Genomic DNA, 25,747 nt, shown 5'->3' with positions numbered 1-25,747 from the left:
TGTTTCAGATTTCCAGCATCCGCAGTATTTTGCTTTTATTTTAGTGTTTAATTCACTGCCACTTCTCTTCCAGGAATGCCTACCTTGAAGAAGTTCTGCTCTTCTCTCCGACAGAGTTCCGAAGAAGGGTCACTGACCCGAAACGTTAACTCTGCTTCTCTTTCCACAGATGCTGCCAGACCTGCTGAGTGATTCCAGCATTTCTTGTTTTTGTTCTTGAATATACTCACTGATGAAGCATCCATCCCTTTGGGGTATCGCATTCCAAAGATTCACAACCCTCTGAGTGAAGAAATTTCTCCTCAGCTCAGCCCTAAATAATCAACCCTTTATCCTGAGGCTGTGCCCCATGTTCTAGATTCCCCAGCTAGGGGAAACAACCTCTCAGTGTCAAGCCTGTCAAGCCCCTTCAGAATCTTCCGAAGAAGGGTCACTGACCCGAAACGTTAACTCTGCTTCTCTTTCCACAGATGCTGCCAGATCTGCTGAGTGGTTCCAGCATTTCTTGTTTTTATTTCAGATTTCCAGCATCCGCAGTATTTTGCTTTTATTATCCCTTCAGAATCTTGTATGTTTCAGTGAGATCACCTGTTATTCTTCTAAATTGCAGAAAGTATAGGCCCAAATTACTCAGCTGTTCATCATAGGACAACTCTCTCATCTCGGGAATCAATGTAATGAACCTTCACTGTACCACCTCCAATGCAAATAGATCCTTCATATATAATAAAAACAGAAAATGCAGGAAAACACCCAGCAGGTCTGGCATCTGTGGAGAGAGAAACGGAGTTAATGTTTCAAGTCTGTGACCTTTTATAAGAATTGGCAAGTATACCTTCCTTAGATATGGAGACCAAAACTGCTCACAGTACTGCAGGTGTAGTTTCACCAAAAGCCTATATAATTGTAGCAAAACTTCCTTATTCTTGTACTCCAGTCCTCTTGCAATAATGACCAACATGCCATTTGCCTTTCTAATTGCTTGCTTTACCTCCATGCTAACTTTCTGTGTTCTTTGTACAAACAGCTCTGAACATTTAAAGTTTCACACTTTAAAAAAAAAATTCTGCTTTCCTATTCTTAATACCAAGTGAATAACCTCACACTTCCTCAGATTATACTTCATCGTCACCTTGTTGCCCATTCAGTTAACCTGTCTATATCTCTTTGCAGCCTCTTTATGTCCTCCTCACAGCTTACATTCCCACCTAGCTTTGTATTGTCAGCAAACTTGGATACTTTATTCTTGGTCTCTTCATCCAAGTCAACAGCGTTAAGAAGATGTAGTTTTTATATTTTCCTGTTTACATGGTTTGGAGTTTTTTGATTCTCTCTCAGTTTCTGACATGTGAATAGCAGCAAATTTGTTGAATCAGTATCTGGAAAAACCTGGTAGAGGGATATGACAGCTATCATGGGATGTGACACTTTCTAGGGACTGAGACTAGCTAGATGGACTGCAATGGTCTGTTTCCCGGAGTAAGCTTTTGCACCCAAAGGGTAACAGGGATGTGAAATGGAAGTTGAATGAGGTGGACAGTATAAAGAGGCTCTAGGGGGCAATTTGACTTGTTTCTAGAGGGAGGAGTGATTGAGGGATATGATATGGTAGTGAGGTACCTCAAGTAGTGAGGTAAAAAGGGATGAGCTGGTTGGACCGAATGACTTTCTCCTGCAACTTCGCTCAGTGAGATTATAAATGTAATGCCAATTAGTTTCCATTTTGGGTCGTAGACAAAAACATAACAGAAACTAGGCTGAAATTAGATGAACTAATTCCACATGACACTCTGACATTAGCAGGGATACTCCCTGATGCAAATGTCTTTCTAAAGGGACATTACTAGGGGTCAAGGGAATTCTATGTAGTTTCAGTTGCAGGACTAGCTCACTCCAAGCAATCCATTTAAGTAAAGCCTGGTTGACTGTCTTAGAAAGCTTTGTGCTGCAGTGACAACATTATTCATTCCCTTTGCAAATTAACACTAAGTAGGTATCAGGTTTTGATGTCAATTTTCAGTTCATATTTTAAAGTACTATTTTAATAATGAATGTGCTTGATGATGTCATGATATCTTCACAGCATTTTATAATCACTACAAGGCAGGACAACATGTCTCGCAAGACAGCTATAAAAGTCATAGAATGATAAAGCACAGAAGAAGGGCATTCAGCCCATCATCCCAATGCTGGCTCTTTGGTAAAGCTATTCAGTTTGTCCCATACCCCTTCCCTTTCTCCATAGCCTTGCAAATGTTTCCTCTTCCAAGTATTTAAACAATTCCCTTATGAATGTTATTATTGAATCTGTTTCCACCACCCTTTCTGATAGTATATTCCAGATTACGTCAGCTTGGTGTGTAAAAAAAAAATTCTCATTTCACCTCTTTTGCCAAATACCTTAAGTGAGGTACATGTCACAACAAGTACATAAAAAGCATACGGAAGAGCTTCCCTGATTGCTCAGCTGGTAAATACTCTCTGCATCACTAAGCCATTCACGCCATGATGATCCCAGGTTCAATCTTGGGTGGTGTTGATTTCAGCGAAACCCAGTGGTGTTAATGCCCTTGACAAGGGAGGGGGAAAAAATCAGCTGGGATTCTTGCTCCTAGTCTCTATTTAGTGACTCATACAGGAAATGGTGATAAAGAAATCATGCCTACTCACTATAAAGACTCATAAGGAATAATAGTCACTTTTTGATGAACTAATGGTGCCTGACATCTGTGGAACCATGCCACAGCAAAGACACCATGTCTTCAAAAGAGGAAGAGAGAGGAAGAAAGTTGGCAAGAATGTGCTTTTTTTTAATTTGCCCTTGTCATACAGGAGGTGGTTAGCAGGAGGTGACTGAGTAGAAACAACTGATGGAAGGTGACTGCTGGGAGATGATTGATAGGAGGTAATTGATGGGAAGTTAAAATAGAAAGTGCTGAAAATGCTCAGCAGGTCTGGCAGCATCTGTGTAGAGAGAGAAACAGAATTAATTTTTCAGGTCTGTGACCTTTCATCAAAACTGAAGTGATTGACGGGAGACGTCTGACAGGGAAATGACCGAAAATAAATTATTTGCAGGCCAGTAAAGTCCTCATGAAACGATGAAGGTTTCACTGATTGCAAAAGTACTGTGCTGCATTTTATGCAGGTGGCAGGGGTCCCAACACGGGCCAAAATGGCAAGGGGAACCCTCCGTCAGACGTTTGGGGACCCCTGGCTGCATTTTACAGCTCTCAGGCAGATAACTACCTGGTGCCAGGGACCACCTCCCCCCCCCCGCCCCCTGCCCCGCAGCCCACAGGGAGGCCGCCTGGTGTTACTAGGTGGGCTATCCACGTGGCGGTGATAAAATGCTAGCAGCAGTGGGAAGAGGTCCTCATGAGCCTCAATTGGCCTCTGGGCAGGAAGTCCGTCCTCAGCCTTCTCACCCGTGATAAAATTGAATGACGCCGGGAACGTGACGGGCACTCCAACCTCCCACCTTCCCTTGCTATTTTTTGGGCACCCCCACCTCTTTGCCCATTCCTCGAGGGCAGATAAAATTCAGCCCACTACTTTTTAGTTTTCACCCCTCCTCACTTGTGCCCAGAAAGTGATGTTTTCACCGCGTGAAATGAAGTAGCTGGCCTAGACTTTGTGACAGGGTCTACCTCCAGATTGGAGGTCACACTTGGGCATGACAGAGAACGTACGCATGATTTCGGCAGCAGGTCAGGTTGTGAGATTGAGTGCACCCGGAGGGAAGAGCCCAACCTAGTGCCAGAGACAGATGGGCCGTTTTTGAAATGGCTAAATGGATGGTGCATCTGTACGCTGCTCAGAATTGGCACTGAATACCGACTGCTGTTTGACATCACCACATGGTGCCATGAGCTCAGTGGTGTGCCAGATAAATGCTGGGAACTGGAGGATTTGAGTGGTTGGATGTCTGGCAACTTAACCTGACCGGGTAAGATGACGATTGAACTGCGTGGAGTGATGGCCTTCATTGCACTCTTCAATGTTTTCAGCACCTGCTGGGTCTTTTGTTTCTCTTTCCTCTGGCGGGTTTCCTCCTTGTGGAGTTGCTCCCGTTGATCCCGGATCATCCGCTTCCTGGTATCGACCAGATTCCTGTTCAGCTCAGAATTGGGATGAAGGGAGAGAGGGTCAAATAGATTGAAAGAAGGAAGGATGGAAAACATGAGGCCAAAAAACATGAATTATTAAAAGGTTTTGTTTAAAACAAGGCAGATTAATCCCATTTAGCTGTTTGAAAATCCGCAGCGGGAGGAAGAGGCAAACCCCACTGCAAGTAAAGCGAGGTGTCACTCTGAACCTCCGTGGCAAAACCTACATTCTCAGTCTACTAGACTGTCTCTTTGGACCTCACCAGTCCAACTTGTCACTGATCTTGGCCCACTGACTGAGAGGCCAGGATGAGATAGGGTTGCCAACTTTGATTGGACATATTCCTTTTCTTTTACTCCTTCGTGAGATGTGAGCATTGCTGGCAAGGCCAGCATTTGTTTCCCATCCCTAATTTCCCTTGACAACTAAGTGGCTTGCAAGGCCATTTCAGAGGGCAGTTAAGAGTTAACCATATTGTTGTGGGTCTGGAGTCACATGTAGGCCAGACCAGGTAAGGATAGCAGAATTCCTTTCCTGAAGGATATTGCTGAACCAGATGGGTTTTTAAAACAATCAAAGATAGTTTCATGGTACCATAACTGAGACTAGCTTTCAATTCCAGATTTTTAAATTAATTAATTAATTGAATTTAAATTCTACCAGCTACCATGGTGGGATTTGAACCCTTATCCCCAGGGTATTAGCCTGGGCCACTAGGTTAGTAGTTCAGCGAAGGTTTTACCATTAACCTCCTGCTTTCAACCACCCTGTCCACACGCTCCCATGATTGGTCACCCAGCATGTCCATGTTGCGTGTGTTAACCTTTAATAGGTGTGGCTACAAGATCATGTTAGTCATGTAAGAGCTATGATGTAACACACCATGTGATTCTGAGTGTTAGTCTGTACACTAACTGTCTTGATGTAATTGCTGCTCTCTCAGTAATCAATGAAGAACCCACAATATTGCATTACTGATCCCATCTTGAGTGATCAGTCTTTGTGTACAGTCTATACAAACAGATATTCAAGGAACACACACCGGTCCATATTTAGGGCGCAATGCCTTCCCCCTATTTAGCAATCAGAAAGTGAATAGACTTCGTTCCCCAGTTAGATGATTCTTGACAGTCAGTCAAACAGCCTCTTTTCCACATCTCACATTTTTAAAACTAATAACCAAAGAATTGAAAGATTAAAAAAAATACAATTTCCCAATGCCCCTTTGATTTTTCTCCTGGATTGCTAAATGCAGTGTGCTAGAAATTAATCCTTAATTCCTGGAAACTCCAGTACAATCCAGGAAGGGTTTTGTATTTCCAAAATATACTTTATTCATAAAAATCTGTAAAAAAAATACATTACAAAACAGTTCCAAAAAGCACCAAGTCAAACAATACAAAGAGTGCAAAGGAGATTAGTTTCCTTCAATACAGGAGTGAGTTGCCTCACAACCCTTCCATTTCATTTTACATGCCATGTACATTTTACAGTAGACAAATATTTTCTGGCTACAGTTCGAGGGGTTTTTCATGGATCCAGCCCCTCAGTTCACCTTGGTGGTGGCGGTGGGGGGGGGGGGGGGAAACCTTACACAGCACTCTTTCCCCATTGAACCTTTGCCACAGCTACCCCTAGCTTGAGTGCATCCCTCAGCACATAGTCCTGGACCTTGGAATGTGCCAGTCTGCAACATTCAGTCATGGACAACTCTTTGCACTGGAAGACCAGCAAGTTTCAGGCAGACCAAAGGGCGTCTTTCACTGAATTGATAGTCCTCCAGCAGTAGTTGATGTTTATCTCAGAGTGTGTCCCTCAATCCAGGAGGGTTAACAACCCTAAATTGGATCTGTGAACTCCAGAGTTCAGTGTCTTTGTCTTTGGCCCTGATACTTCTTGTGCCACTACCCTTTAAGGATAAAGCGAAGGCTTCAACCTCTTTCAAGGCTGAGTTGGGTCTCTGTGTATTGAAATCCTGGCCTAAATTCCAACCTGTCCAGTGTACAGTTAAAGTTATCGTGGGAGTACAAGAGAAGGGCAACAGAATTTTGGGGCAGACATTGAATTGTCCACAATTCCTAATCTGAATAATTAAAGGGGAAGTGTATTCTGTTGAATTACCCAATATTCCTAATCTGAGCAATTAAAGGAGAAGTGTATCCTAGTCTATTGTCCACAATTCCAGGCTGTTATAAAGGCTGATGTGAAAGATTCAACGACACTACTTGAAGCAGACTAGGAAGTGTCCTGGCCAACATTCCTCCCTTAGCCAACAGTAGGAAGAAATGATTAACTGATCAGTCATCTTACTGCTGTTTGTGGAAGGTTGCTGGTGCAGATTCTCTGATCATGTTACCTGCACAACAATAGCCACTGCCTCTCAGAATCATTTCTTTGTACAAATGGCTCTGAGACATTTCAACATGACGTGGCACATAAATGGCAATATTGTTGGAAGCAAAGAAAAATAATCCTCATGAGGGAATAAACAAGCCCATATACAATGCAGTATCAATCTGATGTATGTACAGGTTGCCCTTTCATCTAGATTGCACCCCAAATCTGAATCCTTTCCCCAGGGAAAGAATAATTATTAATAATTATAATTATGGGCTTATTTATTCCCTCATTAAGATTATTTTTCTTTGCTTCCAAAAATTGTGAGCTATATGCGAGTTTATACAGTTATAATTTTAAAAAAAAGTTATTTGAGGAAGTGGAAATTGTGGGCTATTGTTTTTGGGATGGGTTAGATGGACTGCAGTCTTTACAAGGTCCTGTATTTTCCAACATTCCTAATGGCTTTAGAAAGTTTAGGATTATGGGTAAATTCTGATGAATACACATCCCCTTTAAAACAAAATATGAAAAGAACAACTTAATTTAATATTTATTTTTTAATATTAAATAAAGCAAAAAATTCTCATGGAATGTTTTTAACATAACATACAGTGTTTCTGTAGTTAACCTCATCTTCTCATTTTGCACTCTAGTTGACCTTTACCCTCTGGTACATGTCACCTGACTTATCAAAATCTATGGTTCCTGAGGCAGTGTGAAGCTATTTTGAAAAGAGATAAAAAAAAAAGTGGTTTAGTGTGTAGCAGGTGGCTGAGGTTCTACGGCTTCAGGTAAATTAGCATCTCTCTAGTAAAATCTCTGTTTGTCTTTCATGAATGATCCATGGAATGTATACTGGATGCTTACCCTTAAAACTGATAGCTACCTGCCTCAGCCAGTTTTATCAACATTTTCAGTTCATGAAACAAACCCCAATGTTTGAGTAATAAAGTCAGCCCAGTATCAGGAGTAGACCTAAAACTGTAATATTAATCCACATTATTATGATACACACTTTTAAAATACTGCTTTTCCCAATATTTGTCCCTTCCCTCCTCTCCTGAAGGAAAACTGGTGTATGATTCCATGGCCACAAGCCCGCTACAAAAGAAAAATATGGATATGAACTTTAAATATTTAACCTATGGAGCTACAAGCTAAGAACTGGAAAATGGGATTCAGCTGGATAGCTTTTTTTTGGCCAGTACAGACACAATGGACTGAATGGCCTCATTCTGTGTCATAGATTTTCAAATTTCTATGTTTTTACTTCTTTCAAATGACTATTCTTTATAGCTGAGCCCAAATGGTTTGTTTCAGAAGACTGGTTTACCATGAAGGCATTGCAAGAAAAATGTAGAAGAGGGAGACCATTGAGCCCATCTGCTCATTCTTCCATTAAAAACACATTTTCTCCCATCACTGCTAACCTAATCAAAAACCAGGGAACCCTGGCAGATTTTTCCTCTCTGTAGCATAGTGCTGGTCCAATTTGTTTCCCAAGAGCTTCCCCAGCATGGACTGAATCTAGGACCTTCCTGCTTTCTCTTCTTTTTCTTAGGCAGACCCTCGGGAACGTGGATGACTTTCTTCCACTCCAGGGTTGTGGATCCTTAGGTGACTGAATAGACCAATTCTGGATCCACACACTCTGCCACAGGTGGGGCAGGTGGTGTTTGGTAAAGTGAGTGAGTGGGATGCCCAAAATTCCGAACGCTCCTTCCGCTGTTTGCAATTGGTCGCTGGCTGGGCATGTCGACATTGTTCAAACTGGCTGGCACCTTCGTGGATGCTTCTTCTCCATTTTGGGTGGTCTCGGGCAAGAGATTCCCATGAAACAGTGGCGCTGTCACATTTTCCTGCTTTATGTCAGCATTGGCTCACCGTCTCCTGTGAGTCAGAAGGTCATGCATCACATCCTCACTCCAGAACTTCAGCATATATTCTGGGCTGACCATCAGTGCAGTACTGTTCGAGGTGCCTACTTTCAGATGAGATGTTAAACCGAGGCCTTGTCTGTTCTTTCAGGTGGATATATTTGGTACAATTTGAAGAAGAGCAGGGGAGTTCCCCCAGTGTCCTGGCCAACATTTATCGCACAATCAACATCTTTAAAACAGATTATCTGTTTTTTTGTGTGCTGTTTTTGAGCTCTTGCCAAGTACAAATTGGCTTCCCTATTTCCCTACACTATAACAATGGTTGCAATTCAAAAATGCTTCAAAGAACAAAGAACAATATAGCACAGAAACAAACCATTCGACCCTCCAAGCCTGCGCCGATCTTGATGCCTGCCTAAACTAACACCTTCTGCACTTCCTGGGCCCATATCCCTCTATTCCCATCCTATTTATGTATTTGTCAAGATGCCTCTTAAACGTTGCTATCGTACCTGCTTCCACCACCTCCCCCGGCAGCAAGTTCCAGGCACTCACCACCCTCTGTGTAAAGAACTTGCCTCGCACATCCCCTCTAAACTTTGTCCCTCTCACCTTAAACCTATGTCCCCTAGTAACTGACTCTTCCACCCTGGGAAAAAGCTTCTGACTATCCATTCTGTCCATGCTGCTCATAACTTTGTAAAAGTCTATCATGTCGCCCCTCCACCTCCGTCGTTCCAGTGAAAACAATCCGAGTTTATCCAACCTCTCCTCATAGCTAATGCCCTTCAGACCAGGCAACATCCTGGTAAACCTCTTCTGTACCCTCTCCAAAGCCTCCACGTCCTTCTGGTAGTGTGGCGACCAGAATTGCATGCAATATTCTAAGTGTGGCCTAACTAAAGTTCTGTACAGCTGCAGCATGACTTGCCAATTTTTATACTCTATGCCCCGACCGATGAAGGGAAGCATGCCGTATGCCTTCTTGACTACCTTATCCACCTGCGTTGCCGCTTTCAGTGACCTGTGGACCTGTACGCCCAGATCTCTCTGCCTGTCAATACTCCTAAGGATTCTGCCATTTACTGTATACGTCCCACCTGCATTAGACCTTCCAAAAAGCATTACCCTCACATTTATCCGAATTAAACTCCATCTGTCATTTCTCCGCCCAAGTCTCCAACCGATCTATATCCTGCTGTATCCTCTGACAATCCTCATCACTATCCATAACTCCACCAACCTTTGTGTCCGCAAACTTACTAATCAGACCAGCTACATTTTCCTCCAAATCATTTAGATATACTACAAACAGCAAAGGTCCCAGCACTGATCCCTGCGGAACACCACTAGTCACAGCCCTCCATTCAGAAAAGCACCCTTCCACTGCTACCCTCTGTCTTCTATGACCGAGCCAGTTCTGTATCCATCTTGCCAGCTCACCTCTGATCCCGTGTGACTTCACCTTTTGTACCAGTCTGCCATGAGGGACCTTGTCAAAGACTTTACTGAAGTTCATATAGACAACATCCACTGCCCTTCCTTCATCAATCATCTTCATCACTTCCTCAAAAAACTCAATCAATTTAGTGAGACACGACCTCCCCTTCACAAAACCCTGCTGCCTCTCGATAATAAGTTTGTTTGTTTCCAAATGGGAGTAAATCCTGTCCTGAAGAATCCTCTCTAATAATTTCCCTACCACTGACGTAAGGCTCACTGGCCTATAATTTCTTGGATTATCCTTGCTACCCTTCTTAAACAAAGGAACAACATTGGCTATTCTCCAGTCCTCTGGGACCTCACCTATAGACAATGAGGATGCAAAGATTTCTGTCAAGGCCCCAGCAATTTCTTCCCTTGCCTCCCTCAGTATTCTGGGGTAGATCCCATCAAGCCTGGGGAATTATCTACCTTAATGCTTTGCAAGACACCCAACACCTCCTCCTTTTTGATAACGACATGACCGAGACTATCTACACTCCCTTCCCTAGGCTCATCATCCACCAAGTCCTTCTCTTTGGTGAATACCGATGCAAAGTACTCATTTAGTACCTTGCCCATTTCCTCTGGCTCCACACATAGATTCCCTCCTCTGTCCTTGAGTGGGCCAACCCTTTCCCTAGTTACCGTCTTGCTCTTTATATATGTATAAAAAGCCTTGGGATTTTCCTTAATCCTGTTTGCCAATGACTTTTCATGACTCCTTTTAGCCCTCCTGACTCTTTGCTTAAGTTCCTTCCTACTGTCTTTATATTCCTCAAGGGCTTCGTCAGTTCCTAGCCTTCCAGCCCTTACGAATGCTTCCTTTTTCCTTTTGAGTAGGCTCACAATATCCCGCGTTATCCAAGGTTCCCGAAACTTGCCAAACTTATCCTTCTCCCTCACATGAACATGCTGGTCCTGACATTTGAAATACTCCCACATGTCAGATGTTGATTTACCCTCAAACAGCCGCCCCCAATCTAAATTCTTCAGTTCCTGCCTAATATTGTTATAATTAGCCTTCCCCCAATTTAGCAACTTCACCCGAGGACTACTCTTATCCTTATCCACAAGTACCCTTGTACCTTAAAACTTATGGAATTATGGTCACTGTTCCCGAAATGCTCCCCCACTGAAACTTAGACCACCTGGCTTGGCTCATTCCCAATACCAGGTCCAGAATGGCCCCATCCCTAGTTGGACTATCTACATATTGTTTCAAGAAGCCTTCCTGGATGCTCCTTACAAATTCTGCCCCATCAAAACCCCTAGCACTAAGTGAGTCCCAGTCAATATATGGGAAGTTAAAACCACCCACCATTACAACCCTGTTACTTTTACATCTTTCCAAAATCTGTCTACATATCTGCTCCTCTACCTCCCGCTGGCTGTTGGGAGGCCTGTAGTAAACCCCCAACATCGTGACTGCACCCTTCCTATTCCTGAGCTCCACCCATATTGCCTCGCTGCATGACCCCTCCGAGGTGTCCTCCCACAGTACAGCTGTGATATTCTCCTTAACCAGTAATGCAACTCCCCCACCCCTTTTACATCCCCCTCTATCCCACCTGAAGCTTCTAAATCCTGACTTTGGAGTGCAATCCTGAGATTGCAAAAGCACTATAGAAATGCAAATTCTTTCTGAGACTCAGTACTAATAGGATGATTCTTTTAACCACTCAGTGCTCTTCACTGCTCCAATAAGGAATCATTACCTTCTTATTTTCCCTGTGGGAGTTGGCTGGGCTGGGCTCGACTCAGTGCCTCTGCATCCGACTACAGTTGAGATTGTCCACTCATTTCCCGCTATTCAGCTCCAGAAATGTACCTCGTGCCTGACTTTAGCAAGTTCCCCTACAAGTCACACAGCACTGTGACTTGGAGATATATTGCTGTTCCTTCATCATGGCTGAGTCAAAATTCTGCAACTCCCTACCTAACAGCACTGGGAGTACATTCACCACACTGATGGCAGCATTTCAAGCAGAAGGCCCACCATCACCTTCGCAAGGGCGCCTCTGTCCTCCAATATGTTTTCTACTGTTGGAAAGGAAGTCCCTCCTAATGTGGTCCCTCAACAATGCACGCCTTTTTTTGAATTCATTGGCAAAAAGTCGTCACTGGCAAGGCCAGCATTTATTTCCCATCCTTAATTGCCCTTGAGAAGCAGTAGTGAGCCAACTTTTTGAATACAACTGAGTGGATTATTTGGCCATTTCAGAGGTCAGTTAAGAGTCAACCACTTTGCTGAGAGTCTGGAGTCACATTTAGGCCAAACACAGTAAAGATGGCATATTTCCTCCCTAAAGGACATTTGTGAACCAGTTAGGTTTTTACAACAATCCAGTATCATGGTCACCATTACTGATACTAGTTTTTAACTCTGGATATATTTAATTAACTGAATTAAATTCCCCTGCTGTTGGGGGAGGATTTAAACTCATGTCAATGAATCATTAGTCCAGGCCTCTGGATTACTAGTCCAGTAACATTGCCATTATGCTACTGAACCCCATTCATCCTGTCATTCCTTACCTGTAGTCAATTGCCCCGGTATTGCCCTTGTCAAGTTTGCTGATTAGTTCCTCAACTTGAACGAGATCCAATGGGATGTTAAGTTGCTGATAGAGTAAGATTAATAACAGAGGAATGAAAAACACCGAAGCAGACACAGTCATTGTCAATATATTTGTATGAAAGAGGCTACATAGAAATGGGTTTTCAGCCCACCAAGTCTGTGTTTACACTTCTTGTGAGAAGATTGTTGTAGTCTACACCCCTGATGCTGCCCATCTTTTGCTGAAATCTTTATCCATGCTTTTGTCACCTCCTGACTCAACTCCTTGCCTCCCACCTTCCACCCTCTATAAAATTGAGTTCTTTTAAAACTCTGCTGTCCTATCACATACCACACCGACTGCCCTCTGCCCTTCTCATGCAAAATGTGCTGACACCTCAGTCTGATTATATAGCTGAGGCCCGAGGACCAATTTCCTGTGTTCCTTGGAGCCTATTCTCATTTCTGGGCTACAGATTGGACAGGGATTATAATGAGGCATTGCTTGGGATGATGGTGGTGGTGGTACTGAGATTTACAGAGTGGAGTAGGCAGGGGAAGAACCAAAGCCAAGTTTATATAATTTCCTGATACTTTGATATTTACCACTTGCATGGACAGGGCAGTTCCAACAGCACTCAAGAAACTCAACATTAAGGCCGCTTAATCAGCACCCCATTCACCACCCTAAACATTCACTCACTCTACACAGGTGCAACATAGCTGCTGTGTACTATCTACAAGATGCACTACAGCAACTCGCCAAAGCTTCTGGGACAGCACACCACTCTCAAGCCCATGATCTCTACTACCTAGAAGGACAAGGGTAGCAGGCTCATGGGAATACCATGACCTGCAAGTTCTCCTCCAAGTCAAACACCATCCTGACTTGGAAATGTACCATCACCACACAGACTGCAGCGGTTCAAAAAGATGTCTCACCACCATCTTCTCAAGGGCAGTTAAGGATTGGCAAAAAATGCTGGCCTTGCAGCAATGCCAACATCCTGTGAATGAATAAATATTAAAAAAGAGTAGGCCATTCAGTCTGTTCCGCTATCCATTTATATCACAGCTGACATATATTAGCTCCAATTACTCACTTTGGTTCTATAACCCTTAATACCCTTGTCCAACAAAAATCTATCAATCTTAGTTTTGAATTTTTCAATTGACCCCAAACCCCCACAGCCTCAACTATCTTTTGGAGATGATAGTTCCAGATTTCCTCCACCTTTTGTGTTGAAGAAGTGCTTCCTGACAACAACACTGAATCGCCTAGCTACAGTTTAAAACTGCTGCTTATAAATTTATAATTTAGGTGTGTGCCTACACCTCAGTATACGGCTCATGACTGAATTTCCCACACCTAGGAGTCCACAGTGCTGGCTTTCCAAATCTTAATTTTTAATGCCTTTTTTGGTTGGGATGTGTACATTTCCAGAAGTGTATTTATGCGAGTATCTCCCCAAACCTGTAAAGCTTTCCTGAATTCGGGGACAGGCACACTCATATTTCCAGCTTTGTCCATGTTACGGAAGAAATCGGAGAGTCGGAGTTTGCGCTTATCAACGTAATCCTGTTCAAAAACAATTGCACAGCAGTCAATAACAACATTACAATATTTAGTTATATATTTTTTAAACCTCCTTTCCTAAAGATGTAGACACCTTGCATTGGGAGTACACTCCCAAGCTTGAGTGAGGGTTGGATACCACCAATCTCCTGCTATAACTCTGGTGGGAGTCTAGAGAACAGTGCTAGCAGTTCAATACAGCCATCATTTCCAAGAGGCTCTGTAAACCTCCCATCACAGTTATGCCATGCAACTGGTAGGACTTCTACAACATTTCAGGGCCTGGGTGTCAAACTTGATTATGGAAGGAATCACTGAAAAGTCCAATCCTATCCTCTCCTGACATCCACAGTTTCTAATAGAAGTTAGTGTATAATGATCAGGAACAAGGAACCTGGCTGCTGTTTATTCCCTCTCTCCACTTTTTTATTCATTCGTGAGATGTGCGCGTCGCTGCCTTCTTGAACTGCTGCAGTCCTTGGGGTGTAGGTACACCAATAGTGCTGTTGGAGAGGGAGTTCTGGGATTTTGACCCAGTGACAATGAAGGAACAGCGATATAGTTCCCAGTCAGGATGGTGTGTGGCTTGGAGGGGGACCTGCAGGTGGTGGTGTTCCCATGAATCTGTGGCCCTTGTCCTTCTAGGTGGTAGAGAGCGCAGATTTGGAAGGTGCTGTCGAAGGAGCCTTGGTGAGTTGTTGCAGTGCATCTGTAGATGGTATACACTGCTGCCACTGTGCGTCGATGATGAAGGGAGTGAATGTTGAAGGTGGTGAATGGGGTGATAATCAGGTGGGCTGCTTTGTCCTGGATGATGTCAAGCTTCTTGAGTGTTGTTGGAGCTGCACTCATCCAGGCAAGTGGAAAGTATTCCATCACACTCCTGACTTGTGCCTTGTAGATGGTGGACAGCAATAGGGAAGTCAGGAGATGCATTACTCACCGCAGAATTCCCAGCCTCTGATCTGCTCTTGTAGCCACAGTATTTATGTGGCTGCTCCAGTTCAGTTTCTGGTCAATGGTAACCCCCCAGGATGTTGATAGTGGGTGATTCAGTGACAGTAATGCCATTGAACATTAAAGGGAGATGGTTAGATTCTCTCTTGTTTGAAATGGTCATTGCCTGGCACTCATGTGGCACGATTGTTACTTGCCACTTATCAGCCCAATCCTGGATGCTGTCCAGATCTTGCTGCATCTGGACACGGGCTGCTTCAGGGTATCTGAGGAGTCGTGAATGGTACTGAACGTTGTGCAATGTTCAGCAAACATCCCCACTTCTGACCTTATGATGGAGGGAAGGTCGTTGATGAAGCAGCTGAAGATGGTTGGGCCTAGGACACTACCCAGAGGAACTCCTGCAATGATGTCCTGGGACTGAGATGATGACCTCCAACAACCACAATGATCTTCCTTTGTGTTAGTTATGACTCCAACAAGCAGAGAGTTTTTCCCCTAATTCCCATCGACTTCTGTTTTGCTAGGGCTCCCTGATGCTACATTCTGTCAAATGCTGCCATGATATCAAGGGCAGTCACTCTCACCTCAGCTCTTGAGTTCAGCTACTTTGTACATGTTTGAAACAAGACTGTAATCAGGTCTGGAACTGAGTGGCCCTGGCGGATCCCAAACTGAGCATCAGTGAATAAAGTTATTGCTGAGCAAGTGCCACTTGATAGCACTGTCAATGACCCCTTCCTTCAATGAGTGTGGGGAATTAATAATGGAAAATAAGGAAATGGTGGAAGTGTTGAACAGATATTTTGTGCCTGTCTTCACTGAAGAAGACACAAATAACCTTCCAGAAATACTAGTAAATTAAGAGGTGAAAGGAAGGGAGGAAGTTAAAACAATCACCAGGGAAAGGGTACTGAGAAAACTATTAGAACTAAAGCCTGCATCCTGGGGTCTTAAAAGAAGTACCTGCGGAGATAGTAGATGCATCGGTTGTAATTTTCTAAAATTCCCTAGGTTCTGAAAGGGTCCCAGCAGATTGGAAAATAGCAAATGTAACTCCTCTGTTCAAGAAAGGAGGGAGACAGAAAGCAGGAAACTGCAGGCCAGTTAGCTTAACATCTGTTATCGGGAAAATGCTAGAATCCATTATTAAGGAGGTTATAGCAAGGCACTTAGAAACTCTTATTGCGATCAGGCAGAGTCAACATGGTTTTGTGAAAGGGAAATCATGTTTGACTAATTTAATAGAGTTCTTTGTAAAAGTAATAAGCAATGTGGATAAAGGAGAACCTGTAGATGTGGTGTACTTGGATTTCCAAATGGCATTTGATAAGGTGCCACATCAAAGGTTACTGCACAAAGTAAGAGCTCATTGTGTGGGGGGTAACATATTAGCATGGATAGAGGATTAGTTAGTTAACAGAAACCAGAGACTCGGGATAAATGGGTCATTTTTGGGTTGGCAAGCTGTAACTTGTGGAGTGCCACAGGGATTAGTGCTGGGGCCTCAACTATTTACAGTCTACATCAATGAGTTAGATGAAGGTACTGAATGTATGGTAGCTAAATTTCCTGTTGACTCAAAGATAGGTAGGAAAGTAAGCTGTCATGAGGACAGATAGAGTCTGCAAAGGGATATAGATAGGTAAGTGAGTGGGCAAACATTTGGCAGATGGAGTATAATGTGGGGATATGTGAACTTGTTTGCTTTTGCAGGACAAATAGAAAAGCAATGTATTATTTAAATGGAGAGAGATTGCAGAATCCTGTGGTACAGAGGGGACTGGGTGCCCTGGTACATGAATCACAAAACGTTAGTTTGTAGGTACAGCAAGAGATTAGGAAGGTAAATGGAATGTTGTTTATTGCAAGGGGAATGGAATATAAAAGTAGAGAAGTTTTGCTACAGTTGTACAGGGTGTTGGTGAGACCACATCTGGAGTACTGTGTACAGTTTTGTTCTACTTACTTAAGAAAGGATATAATTGTATTAGAAGCAATTCAGGGAAGGTTCACTCTCCTGATTCCTGGGATGAAGAGGTTATCTTATGAGGAAAATTTGGACAGTTTGGTCCTGTATTCATTGGAGTTTAGAATAATGAGAGGTGGTCTTATTGAAACATATAAGATCCTAAGGGGACTTGACAGGGTGGATGCTGAAAGGATGTTTCCTCGGATACAGTTTAAAAATAAGGGGTCTCACATTTAAGATGGAGATGAGGAGAATTGTTTTTTCTCTCAGAAGGTTATTAGTCTGTGGAATTCTCTTCCCCAGAGAGCAGTGGAGGCAGGGTCATTGAATATTTTTAAGGCTAAGTTAGATAGATTCTTGATTGACAAGGGAGTCAAAGGTTATAGCAGGTCGATAGGAAAGTAGAGTTGAGGCCATAATCAGATCAGCCATGATCTTATCAAATGGCGGAGTGGACTTGAGGGGCAGAATGGGCTACTACTGCTCCTAATTTATATGTTTGTATGTATGTTTGTATCTACAAGATGCAATGCAACAACTCACTAAGGTTCCTTAGACAGCACCTTCCAAACCTGCGACCTCTTCCACCTAGAAGGACAAGGGCAGCAACTGCATGGGAACACCACCACAAGTTCCTCTCCAAGCCACACACCATCCTGACTTGGAACGATATTCCTGTTCTTTCTCTGTCGTTGGGTTAAAATCCTGGAACTCCCTCCCTATCAGCACTGTGGCTGTACCTATACCAAGTGGACTGCTGCAGTTCCAGAAGGCAGTTCACGACTGTCGCAAAGGCATTCAAGGGATGGATAAAAAATGCTCACACTCATAACCTATGAATAAATTTTTTTTAAATGTCATAGTTACATTTAAATTATTGCCAGTGCATTGAATGCCACTACTCAAATCTTCTGGCCACAACAAGACCCTTTTAATTTTCTACTGTGAGCTAAGGAATGTGACATTATATACTGCAATGGTAACATGACAAAATTGCATCCACAAGGGGATAATACTGGCTCTTCTTCTCTCAAGGTGAGGGATGGTAGTGTCGGATAATACTTTCTCATTTTCATCATCAGTATCAAGCACTTCCAGGTCGGATATATCACAGCCTGATGCACTGTAAAGCTCTCTTGCTCTGTCCCAATAACAGTTCAATCAAGATGGTTTTGCAGTGTGCACCCTGAAACTCCCCATGATAATTTCACATAGCACTCTTAGAACCAAAGGAAATTTCCATCCCATCATTGTGAGGCTAAATTTGAATCCAGTCCCACAGGTTATGTTACTGGACTAGTACGCTAGAGACTTGGACTAATAATCTACAGAACGCGAGTTCAAATCCCACCATGACCATTTGAGAATTTGAATTCAGTTTTCTAGCATAGGCTTAATGAGCTGAATGACCTCCTTCTGTGCTGTGTGATTCAATGGCTACAATAATGGTTTCAAATGCTGCTGCTTGGACACCCCTATAAAAATTTGACCACTATGTTACATTCCTGTGACAAATGATGAACTACTGTTATCACTGAACTATGTTTCCTTGACCATAGATCACTCATTTTGTTAAAATTACTGCCAAGCAGTAAATGCCATTTCTTTAATTTCACAAAAAAGAAACAAGAAGTATGAGTATTTCAGCGGAACCCAGATTGGTCTGAAACACAATATAGGAACCTCTGGAAATTAGCTCTGATAGAGTATCTAAACTGAGATCAGATATTACATGGATGCCGTGGAAGTCATTGAAGGAGTGGGAGCTGAGTGAGCATGGAGCAAGATATAAAGCGCAGTGGCAGAGGAGGCCCAAGACTGGTAGGAGCAGGAGCTGAGACCAACTCAAGCACAGACAGAAATTGAAAGAGTGACGTCAGAATCAGTTTAGAGAGGAAGGTGCGGCATAAACCAATGGAACTAAGAATGTGATTGAGGATAAGTAAGGATCTAAGATAAAGAAGTAATTTAAAAAGTGTGACATTTTAAGTTTTAAATCCTTAGTTTTTAAATCTTAAGTTTTATTTCTGGTAAGTTTAGATAGTAGTCTAATAAATAAAGGAATGGCAGGGCACCTAAGTCCCCTTAAATGCAACATTTCTCGTGTCCTGGACAACCACATATGCAGGAAGTGTTGTCAACTGGAGGAGCTTGAGCAGCAGCGGCCTCACTGCGGTGGATCTACGAGGCTGAGCGCTACATGATAGCACTTTACAGGAGGTGGTCACCCTGAAACTCAAGAGTATTCAGGCAGAGGAAGAATGGGTGACCACCAGACAGATAAGGAGGACTGGGCAGGTGGTACAGGAGTCCTTGAGGGAATCTTGCTCTCTAACCAATATTCAGTTCTGGGTACCGATGAAGGTGATGGTTCCTCTGGGGCATACAGTCAGAGTCATGTAATGGCACCATGGGTAGTTCAGCTGTATGTGGAGGGGGAGAAGGAAAGACAGAGAAGCAATAGTGATAGGAGAAAGTCGTACGAAGTTCGCTAAACTGAATCTTGTGCGACAGAGTGCTTAACTCGGGAATTTGGTGCTGATCTTTTACAAAACAAGCAGTGATCCAAGAGGGGGAGCTGGAGATCCTGAGAGCTGAAGTCCAAAGGCATTAATTAGGGAGCAGGTAGGTGATTGGTTGGTGAGTTTTAAGGTTTTATTTCCTTTCTAAACTGTGGCATTAGTTTAAAATGGAACTGGGGAGATATAATTATTGTATTAAATTTGTAGCTTAACTAGTTAAACTACTTAATATAACTTAATATTTATAAACTTGAAACCTAATTAATTAAATAAAACACAATAGAAATAACAGGACAGGTAATGCGAAAGCATCAGTGCGAAAGATAAGGCTGAAGCATTTGCAACAATCTTCAGCCAGAAGTGCCGAGTTGATGATCCATCTCGGCCTGCTGCTGAAGTCCCCAGCATCACAGATGCCAGACTTCAGCCAATTCGATTCACTCTGCGTGATATCAAGCAACGACTGAAGGGATGGAAGGTGTCATCAACAGTGCCATTAGGCAGCACTTGCTTAGCAATAACCTGCTCAGTGACGCTCAGTTTGGTTTCTGCCAGGGCCACTCAACTCCTGACCTCATTACAGCCTTGGTTCAAACATGGACAAAAGAGCTGAACTCAAGAGGTGAGGTGATGGTGACTGCCCTTGGCATCAAGGCAGCATTTGACCGAGTATGGCATCAAAGAGCCCGAGCAAAACTGAAGTCAATGGGAATCAGGGGGAAAACTCTCCGCTGGTTGGAGTCATACCTAGCGCAAAGGAGGATGTTTGTGGTTGTTGGAGGTCAATCATCTGAGCTTCAGGACATCACTGAAGGAGTTCCTCAGGGCAGTGTCCTATGCCCAACCATCTTCAGCTGCTTCATCAATGACCTTCCTTCAATCATAAGGTCAGAAGTGGGGATGTTCGCTGATGATTGCACAATGTTCAGCGCCATTCGCAACTCCTCAGATACTGAAGCAGTCTATGTAGAAATGCAGCAAGACCTGGACAATACCCAGGCTTGGGCTGATAAGTGGCAAGTAACATTTGCACCACACAAGTGCCAGGCAATGACCATGTCCAACAAGAGAGAATCTAACCATCTCCCCTTGACATTCAATGGCATTACCATCGTTGAATCCCCCACTATCAACATCCTAGGGGCTACCATTGACCAGAAACTGAACTAGAGTAGCCATATAAATACCATGGCTACAGGAGCATGTCAGAGGCTGGGAATCCTGCGGCGAGTAACTCGTCTCCTGACTCCCCAAAGCCTGTCCACCATCTACAAGGCACAATTCAGGTGTGTGATGGAATACTCTCCACTTGCCTGGATGGGTGCAGCTCCAACCACACTCAAGAAGCTCAACACCATCCAGGACAAAGCAGCCCACTTGATTGGCACCCCATCCACAAACATTCACTCCCTCCACCGACGCGCTGTGGCGGCAGTGTGTACCATCTACAAGATGCACTGCAGCAACACACCAAGGCTCCTGAGACAGCACCTTCAAAACCCATGACCTCTACCAACTAGAAGGATAAGGGCAACAAATGCATGAGAATCCCACCACCTGCAAGTTCCCCTCCAAGTCACACACCATCCTGACTTGGAGCTATATCTCCATTCCTTCGCTGTCGCTGGGTCAAAATCCTGGAACTCTCTTCCTCATAGCACTGTGGGTGTACCTACCCCACATGGACTGCAGTGGTTCAAGAAGGCAGCTCACCACCACCTTCTCAAGGGCAATTAAGGATGGGCAATAAATGCTGGTCAAGCCAGCGACGCCCACATCCCATGAATGAATAATAAAAAAAAATGTGTTTCAGCTGTAGAATGTGGGAGCTGGTGGACACCAGTGTGAACTGCTGCAACCACATTTGCAGTAAGTGTCTGCAGCTTGAGGAACTTCAGCTCTGAGTTGATTCAGACACTGTGATGCATCATAGAGGGGGAAAGTTACCTGGAGACTTTGTTCCAGGAGGCAGTCACACCCCTTAGGCTAGGTACTTTAGATATGGTCCATTCTCAAGGACAGGAGAGTGTGACTACAACTGAGACAGGTGTGGGGATCCAGAAGGTAGCAATGGGGGAACCTCAGCCCTTGCACTTTATAGAAGGTTTAAGGCACAGAAAGAGGCCACTTGGCCTATCATGTCTCTGCTGGCTGAAAAACGATCCACCTATTCTGATCCCACCTTCCAGCATTTGGTCCATAGCCCTGTAGCTTACAGCACTTGAGGTGCATATCCAGACTCCTTTTGAAGGAGTCTCAACCACCTGAGTTGAGAGTTTCTGCCTCAATTACCCTTTCAGGCAATGAGTTCCAGATCCCCACCACCCGCTGGGTGAAAAAGTTTTTCCTCAACTCCCCTCTAATTGTTCTGACCTCTCTGCTAAGGTGAACAGGCCCTTCACCGACACTCTATCCAGGCCCCTCAAAATTTTGACCATTTCAATCAGATCTCCCCTCAGCCTTCTCTGTTCCAAGGAGAACAACCCCAACCTATCCAATCTTTCCTCATAGCTGCATTTTTCCAGTCCTGGCAACATCCTCATAAATCTCCTCTGTACCTCTTTAGTGCAATTACATCCTTTCTGTATGAGGTGACCAGAACTGCACACAGTACTCAAGTTGTGATCTAACCAATGAGTTAATCAGTTCCAGCATAACCTCCCTGTTTTTGTATTCTATACCTCGGCTGATAATGGAAAGGATTCCATATGTCTTCTTAACCACCTTATCAACCTGTCCTGCTACCTTCAGGGATCTGTGGACATTCACTCGAAGGTCTCTTACTTCCTCTACACTTCTCTGTATTTTCTCATTAATCGTGTATTCCTTTGCCTTGTTTGAACTCCCCAAATGCATCACCTCACACTTCTCCAAGTTGAATTCCATTTGCCACTTTTCTGCCCATCTGACCAGACTATCAATACCTTCCTGCAGCCTACAACTGTTCTCCTCGCTATCTACCACATGGCCAATCTTTGTGTCATCCGCAAGCTTCTTGATCATGCCCCCTACATTTACGTCCAAATGTCCTGAGTCCTGCGGAATGCCACTGGAAATAGCCCTCCAGTCGCTAAAACAGCCGTCAACAATTGCTCTTTGTTTCCTGCCACTGAGCCAATTTTGGATCCACCTTGCTGCATTTCCCTGGATCCCATGGGATTTTATTTTTTTAACCAGTCTGCCGTGTGGGACCTTGTCAAAAGCCTTGCTAAAATCCATGTAGACCACATCAACTGCATTACCCTCATCTATCTACTTCTTTAAAAAAATTGATCAAGTTGGTTAAACAAGATCTTCCCTTAACAAATCTATGCTGACTATCCTTGATTAACTTGTGCCTTTCTAAGTGATAGCTTATCCTGTCTCTCAGAATAGATTCCAATAATTTGCCCACTACTGAGGTTAGACTGACTGGCCTGTAATTATTCAGTCTATCCTTTGCTCCCTTTTTAACCAGAGGTACAACGTTAACAATTCTCCAATCTTCCAGTACCACACCTGTATCCAGTGAGGACTGGAAAATAATGGTCAGACTCTCTGCTATTTCCTCTCTTGCTTCTTTTAACAGCCTAGGATACATTTCTTCTTGCCCTGGTGATTTATCAACTTTCAAGGATGCTAATCCCATTAATACTTCCTCTCTCCTTATGTTTATTGTTATGATCCTGTAGTTTTTTTTTCCCGGGAAGAATGCAGTGTGCCTTTAAGACTGGAAAAAGAGCCGTACTGCTTTAAGGCAGCAAGCTCTAAAGACTGAGTCAAAGAATGCATACTCGTTGCCTTGGATGCAGCCATTCAGAGACTGTGATTCAAAGGGTGCATTTTCGTTGCCTTGGATACTGCCACTTGGACTGAGCATCGAGAGATACTTTTGTTACAGTTTAATTTTGAACTGACTTATAGTGCAAACAGCCTGTTCTAACAGGGGACACAAACAGACAGCCAAGTGTTAGTACCTGAAAGAAGAGCTCTCAGCCCATTTCAACTGAAGGAAGAGAATTTAGTCTGTTTATTTATTATTCTCTCAAAATTCTAAAAAAGTCAAGCCAAAAACAGAGATCTCTGATAATTTAAATTGAAGGAAGGGAAGTTAGACTGTGGCAATCTTTCATCCCTCAAAAATTCTAAAACCAGATTGATTCTATTGAAAGTAGTTGCGAATTGTTGATCTACTGTGGTCATCGCTGGAGAAGGAAAGCATCGCTTACTGCTGCAATTAGACTACGGACTGTTCTGCAGTTGAAGAACCTTTTTTTCTCCCCATCGGATGGCTCTGTGGACTTCAAGCAACCTTGGAATTTTTTTCACCTTCGGCAGGAGCGTAAACTTGCAAGGACTCTTAATTTTTCTATTTTAAGTGTTGTTTATATATTCGTAGTGTTTAAGAACTTAGTTTTTCTAATTAAACAGTTAATTTGTTGATTTAAAGACACCTGATTTGGTTAGCCTCATTCAGGGGTTAATAGATGGCATAATTTGGCTGGGTTTTTCTTTAATTTGGGAAATTTAAGACAATGTGTTAGGCGAACTGTGGAGGGACGAGATTGAATTAACAGTGTGTTTCTCCCACCACAATCAGAATTGTATATTTTGATTGGGGGCTTTGACTGGAGCGGTCGGTCGTAACATTATCACATCCAATACTTCGCACTTTTCCTCCTTAACTACAATAGCTGCATCATCCCCCTCTTTTGCGAAGACGTAAGCAAAGTATTCATTAAGAACCATACCAATATCTTCCGCTTCTACACATAGGTTACCTTTTTGGTCTTTTATGGACCTTAGTTATCCTCTTACTCTTATTGTATTGATAAAACATCTTTGGGTTCACCTTGATTTTGCTTGCCAATATTCTTTCATGCCCTCCCTTTGCTTTCCTAATTTCCTTTTTGATTTCGCCCCTCCACTTTCTAGGCTTTCTGTAGTATTGAGTTCTCGGTATAGGACATAAATTTTCCTTTTCTGTAGGCTCATTGACATCCATAGGGCTCTAGATTTGGCTGCCTCACCCTTTTTCTTTATGGGACCATGTTTTACCCCGAACCCCTTGAATTTCCCCTTTGAATGCCTCCCACTGTTCTGACACTGATTTACCTTCAAGTAGCTGTTTCCACTCCACTTTTGCTAAATCACTCCTCAGGTTAGTAAAATTGGCTTTGCCCCAATTGAGAATTCTAACTCCTGTTCTATCTCTGTCCTTTTCCATAATTATGTTAAAACTGACTGAATTATGATCACTACCACCAAAATGCTCTCCCACTGCTGCTCCTTCCACCTGCCCATGTTTATTTTCTAAAACTAAGTCTAAAACTGTGCCCTCTCTTGTTGGACTTGCTACATACTGGGCAAAAAGTTCTCCTGTATGCACCTCAAGAATTCTGCTCCCTCAATTCCTTTCACACTAGAACTATCCCAGTTAAATCCCCTACTATTACTGCCTACATATCTGCTCTTCTATCTCCCTCTGACTGTTTGGGAGTCTATAGTACACTCCCAGCAGTGTGAATGCCCTTTTTTCTGTTCCTTCGCTCAATCCAAATGGTTTCATTTGATGAACCTTCCAACATATCATCCCTTCTCACAGCTGTAACAGTTTGACCAAAATTGCCACTCCCTGTCCTTTCTTATCCCCCTCCCTATCATGTCTGAAAACCCTGCAACCAGGAATGTTGAGCTATTATTTCTGTTCCTCCTTAAGCCATGTTTCTGTAATAGCTATGATGCACTTGTAATTGTAGCTTGTGTGGATGAGAGCAGGGACTGCAGGGAGGATGAGCAAACTGACCACAGCATCTGGGTGCAGGGGGCCATTCAAGTAGGGGGAGTAAAAAGGAATGTAGAGGTAGTAGGGGACAGTATAGTTGGCTGAGAGCGTGACTCCTGAAGGCTGTAATGCTGTCCGATGTCAGGGTTAAGGACATCTGCTTCGGGCTAGAGTAGAACTTGTAGTGGGAGGGAAAGGATCCAGTTATCGTGGTCCACGCGCTTACCAATGTCATAGAAAGAGGTTCTGCTGAGGGAGTATGAGCATTTAGGGGCTAAATTGAAAAGCAGAACCACAAAGGTAATAATCTCTGGATTACAACCTGAGCCAGGAACAAATTGGCATAGGATAAATAAGATCAGAGAGTTGAATGCATGACTCAAAGATTGGTGTGGGAGAAATGGGTTTTGATTCATGGGGCACTGACACCAATACTGGAGAAAGTGGGAGCTGTACCGTTGAGATGGCCTTCACCTGAATATGCTGGGACCAGTGTTATGGCGAATCGTATAACTAGGGCGGTAGAGAGGACTTTATCTGAATAATTGGTGGGGGGCAGGGTTCAGGTGATGGGAGATTTAGAA

At 43.4% G+C, this 25,747-nt stretch overlaps 2 protein-coding genes across 2 annotated transcripts in view; both read right to left on the bottom strand.

Moving 5' to 3' along the window:
* The window catches only part of LOC137373308 (olfactomedin-4-like), a 29,406-nt gene extending 28,409 nt beyond the window's left edge, over positions 1 to 997 (bottom strand). The window contains exon 1 of the mRNA XM_068038131.1: positions 836 to 997. Within this exon, the coding sequence (XP_067894232.1) occupies positions 836 to 997 (162 nt within the window). The remainder of the gene's footprint in view (positions 1 to 835) is intronic.
* A 2,578-nt stretch (positions 998 to 3,575) lies between these two features.
* Positions 3,576 to 25,747, bottom strand: part of LOC137373307 (leucine-rich repeat-containing protein 74A) — a 75,001-nt gene continuing 52,829 nt past the window's right edge. Inside the window, exons 11-13 of the mRNA XM_068038129.1 lie at positions 13,847 to 13,951; positions 12,351 to 12,436; positions 3,576 to 4,113 (exon numbers count right to left, since the gene is read on the bottom strand). Of these exons, the coding sequence (XP_067894230.1) occupies positions 3,576 to 4,113; positions 12,351 to 12,436; positions 13,847 to 13,951 (729 nt within the window). The remainder of the gene's footprint in view (positions 4,114 to 12,350; positions 12,437 to 13,846; positions 13,952 to 25,747) is intronic.

The sequence above is a fragment of the Heterodontus francisci genome, chromosome 9 (assembly GCF_036365525.1).
Source record: "Heterodontus francisci isolate sHetFra1 chromosome 9, sHetFra1.hap1, whole genome shotgun sequence".
NCBI lineage: Eukaryota > Metazoa > Chordata > Chondrichthyes > Heterodontiformes > Heterodontidae > Heterodontus > Heterodontus francisci.
Note: the sequence above shows the minus strand (reverse complement) of the source record. Positions and strands in the feature narration are given on the sequence as shown.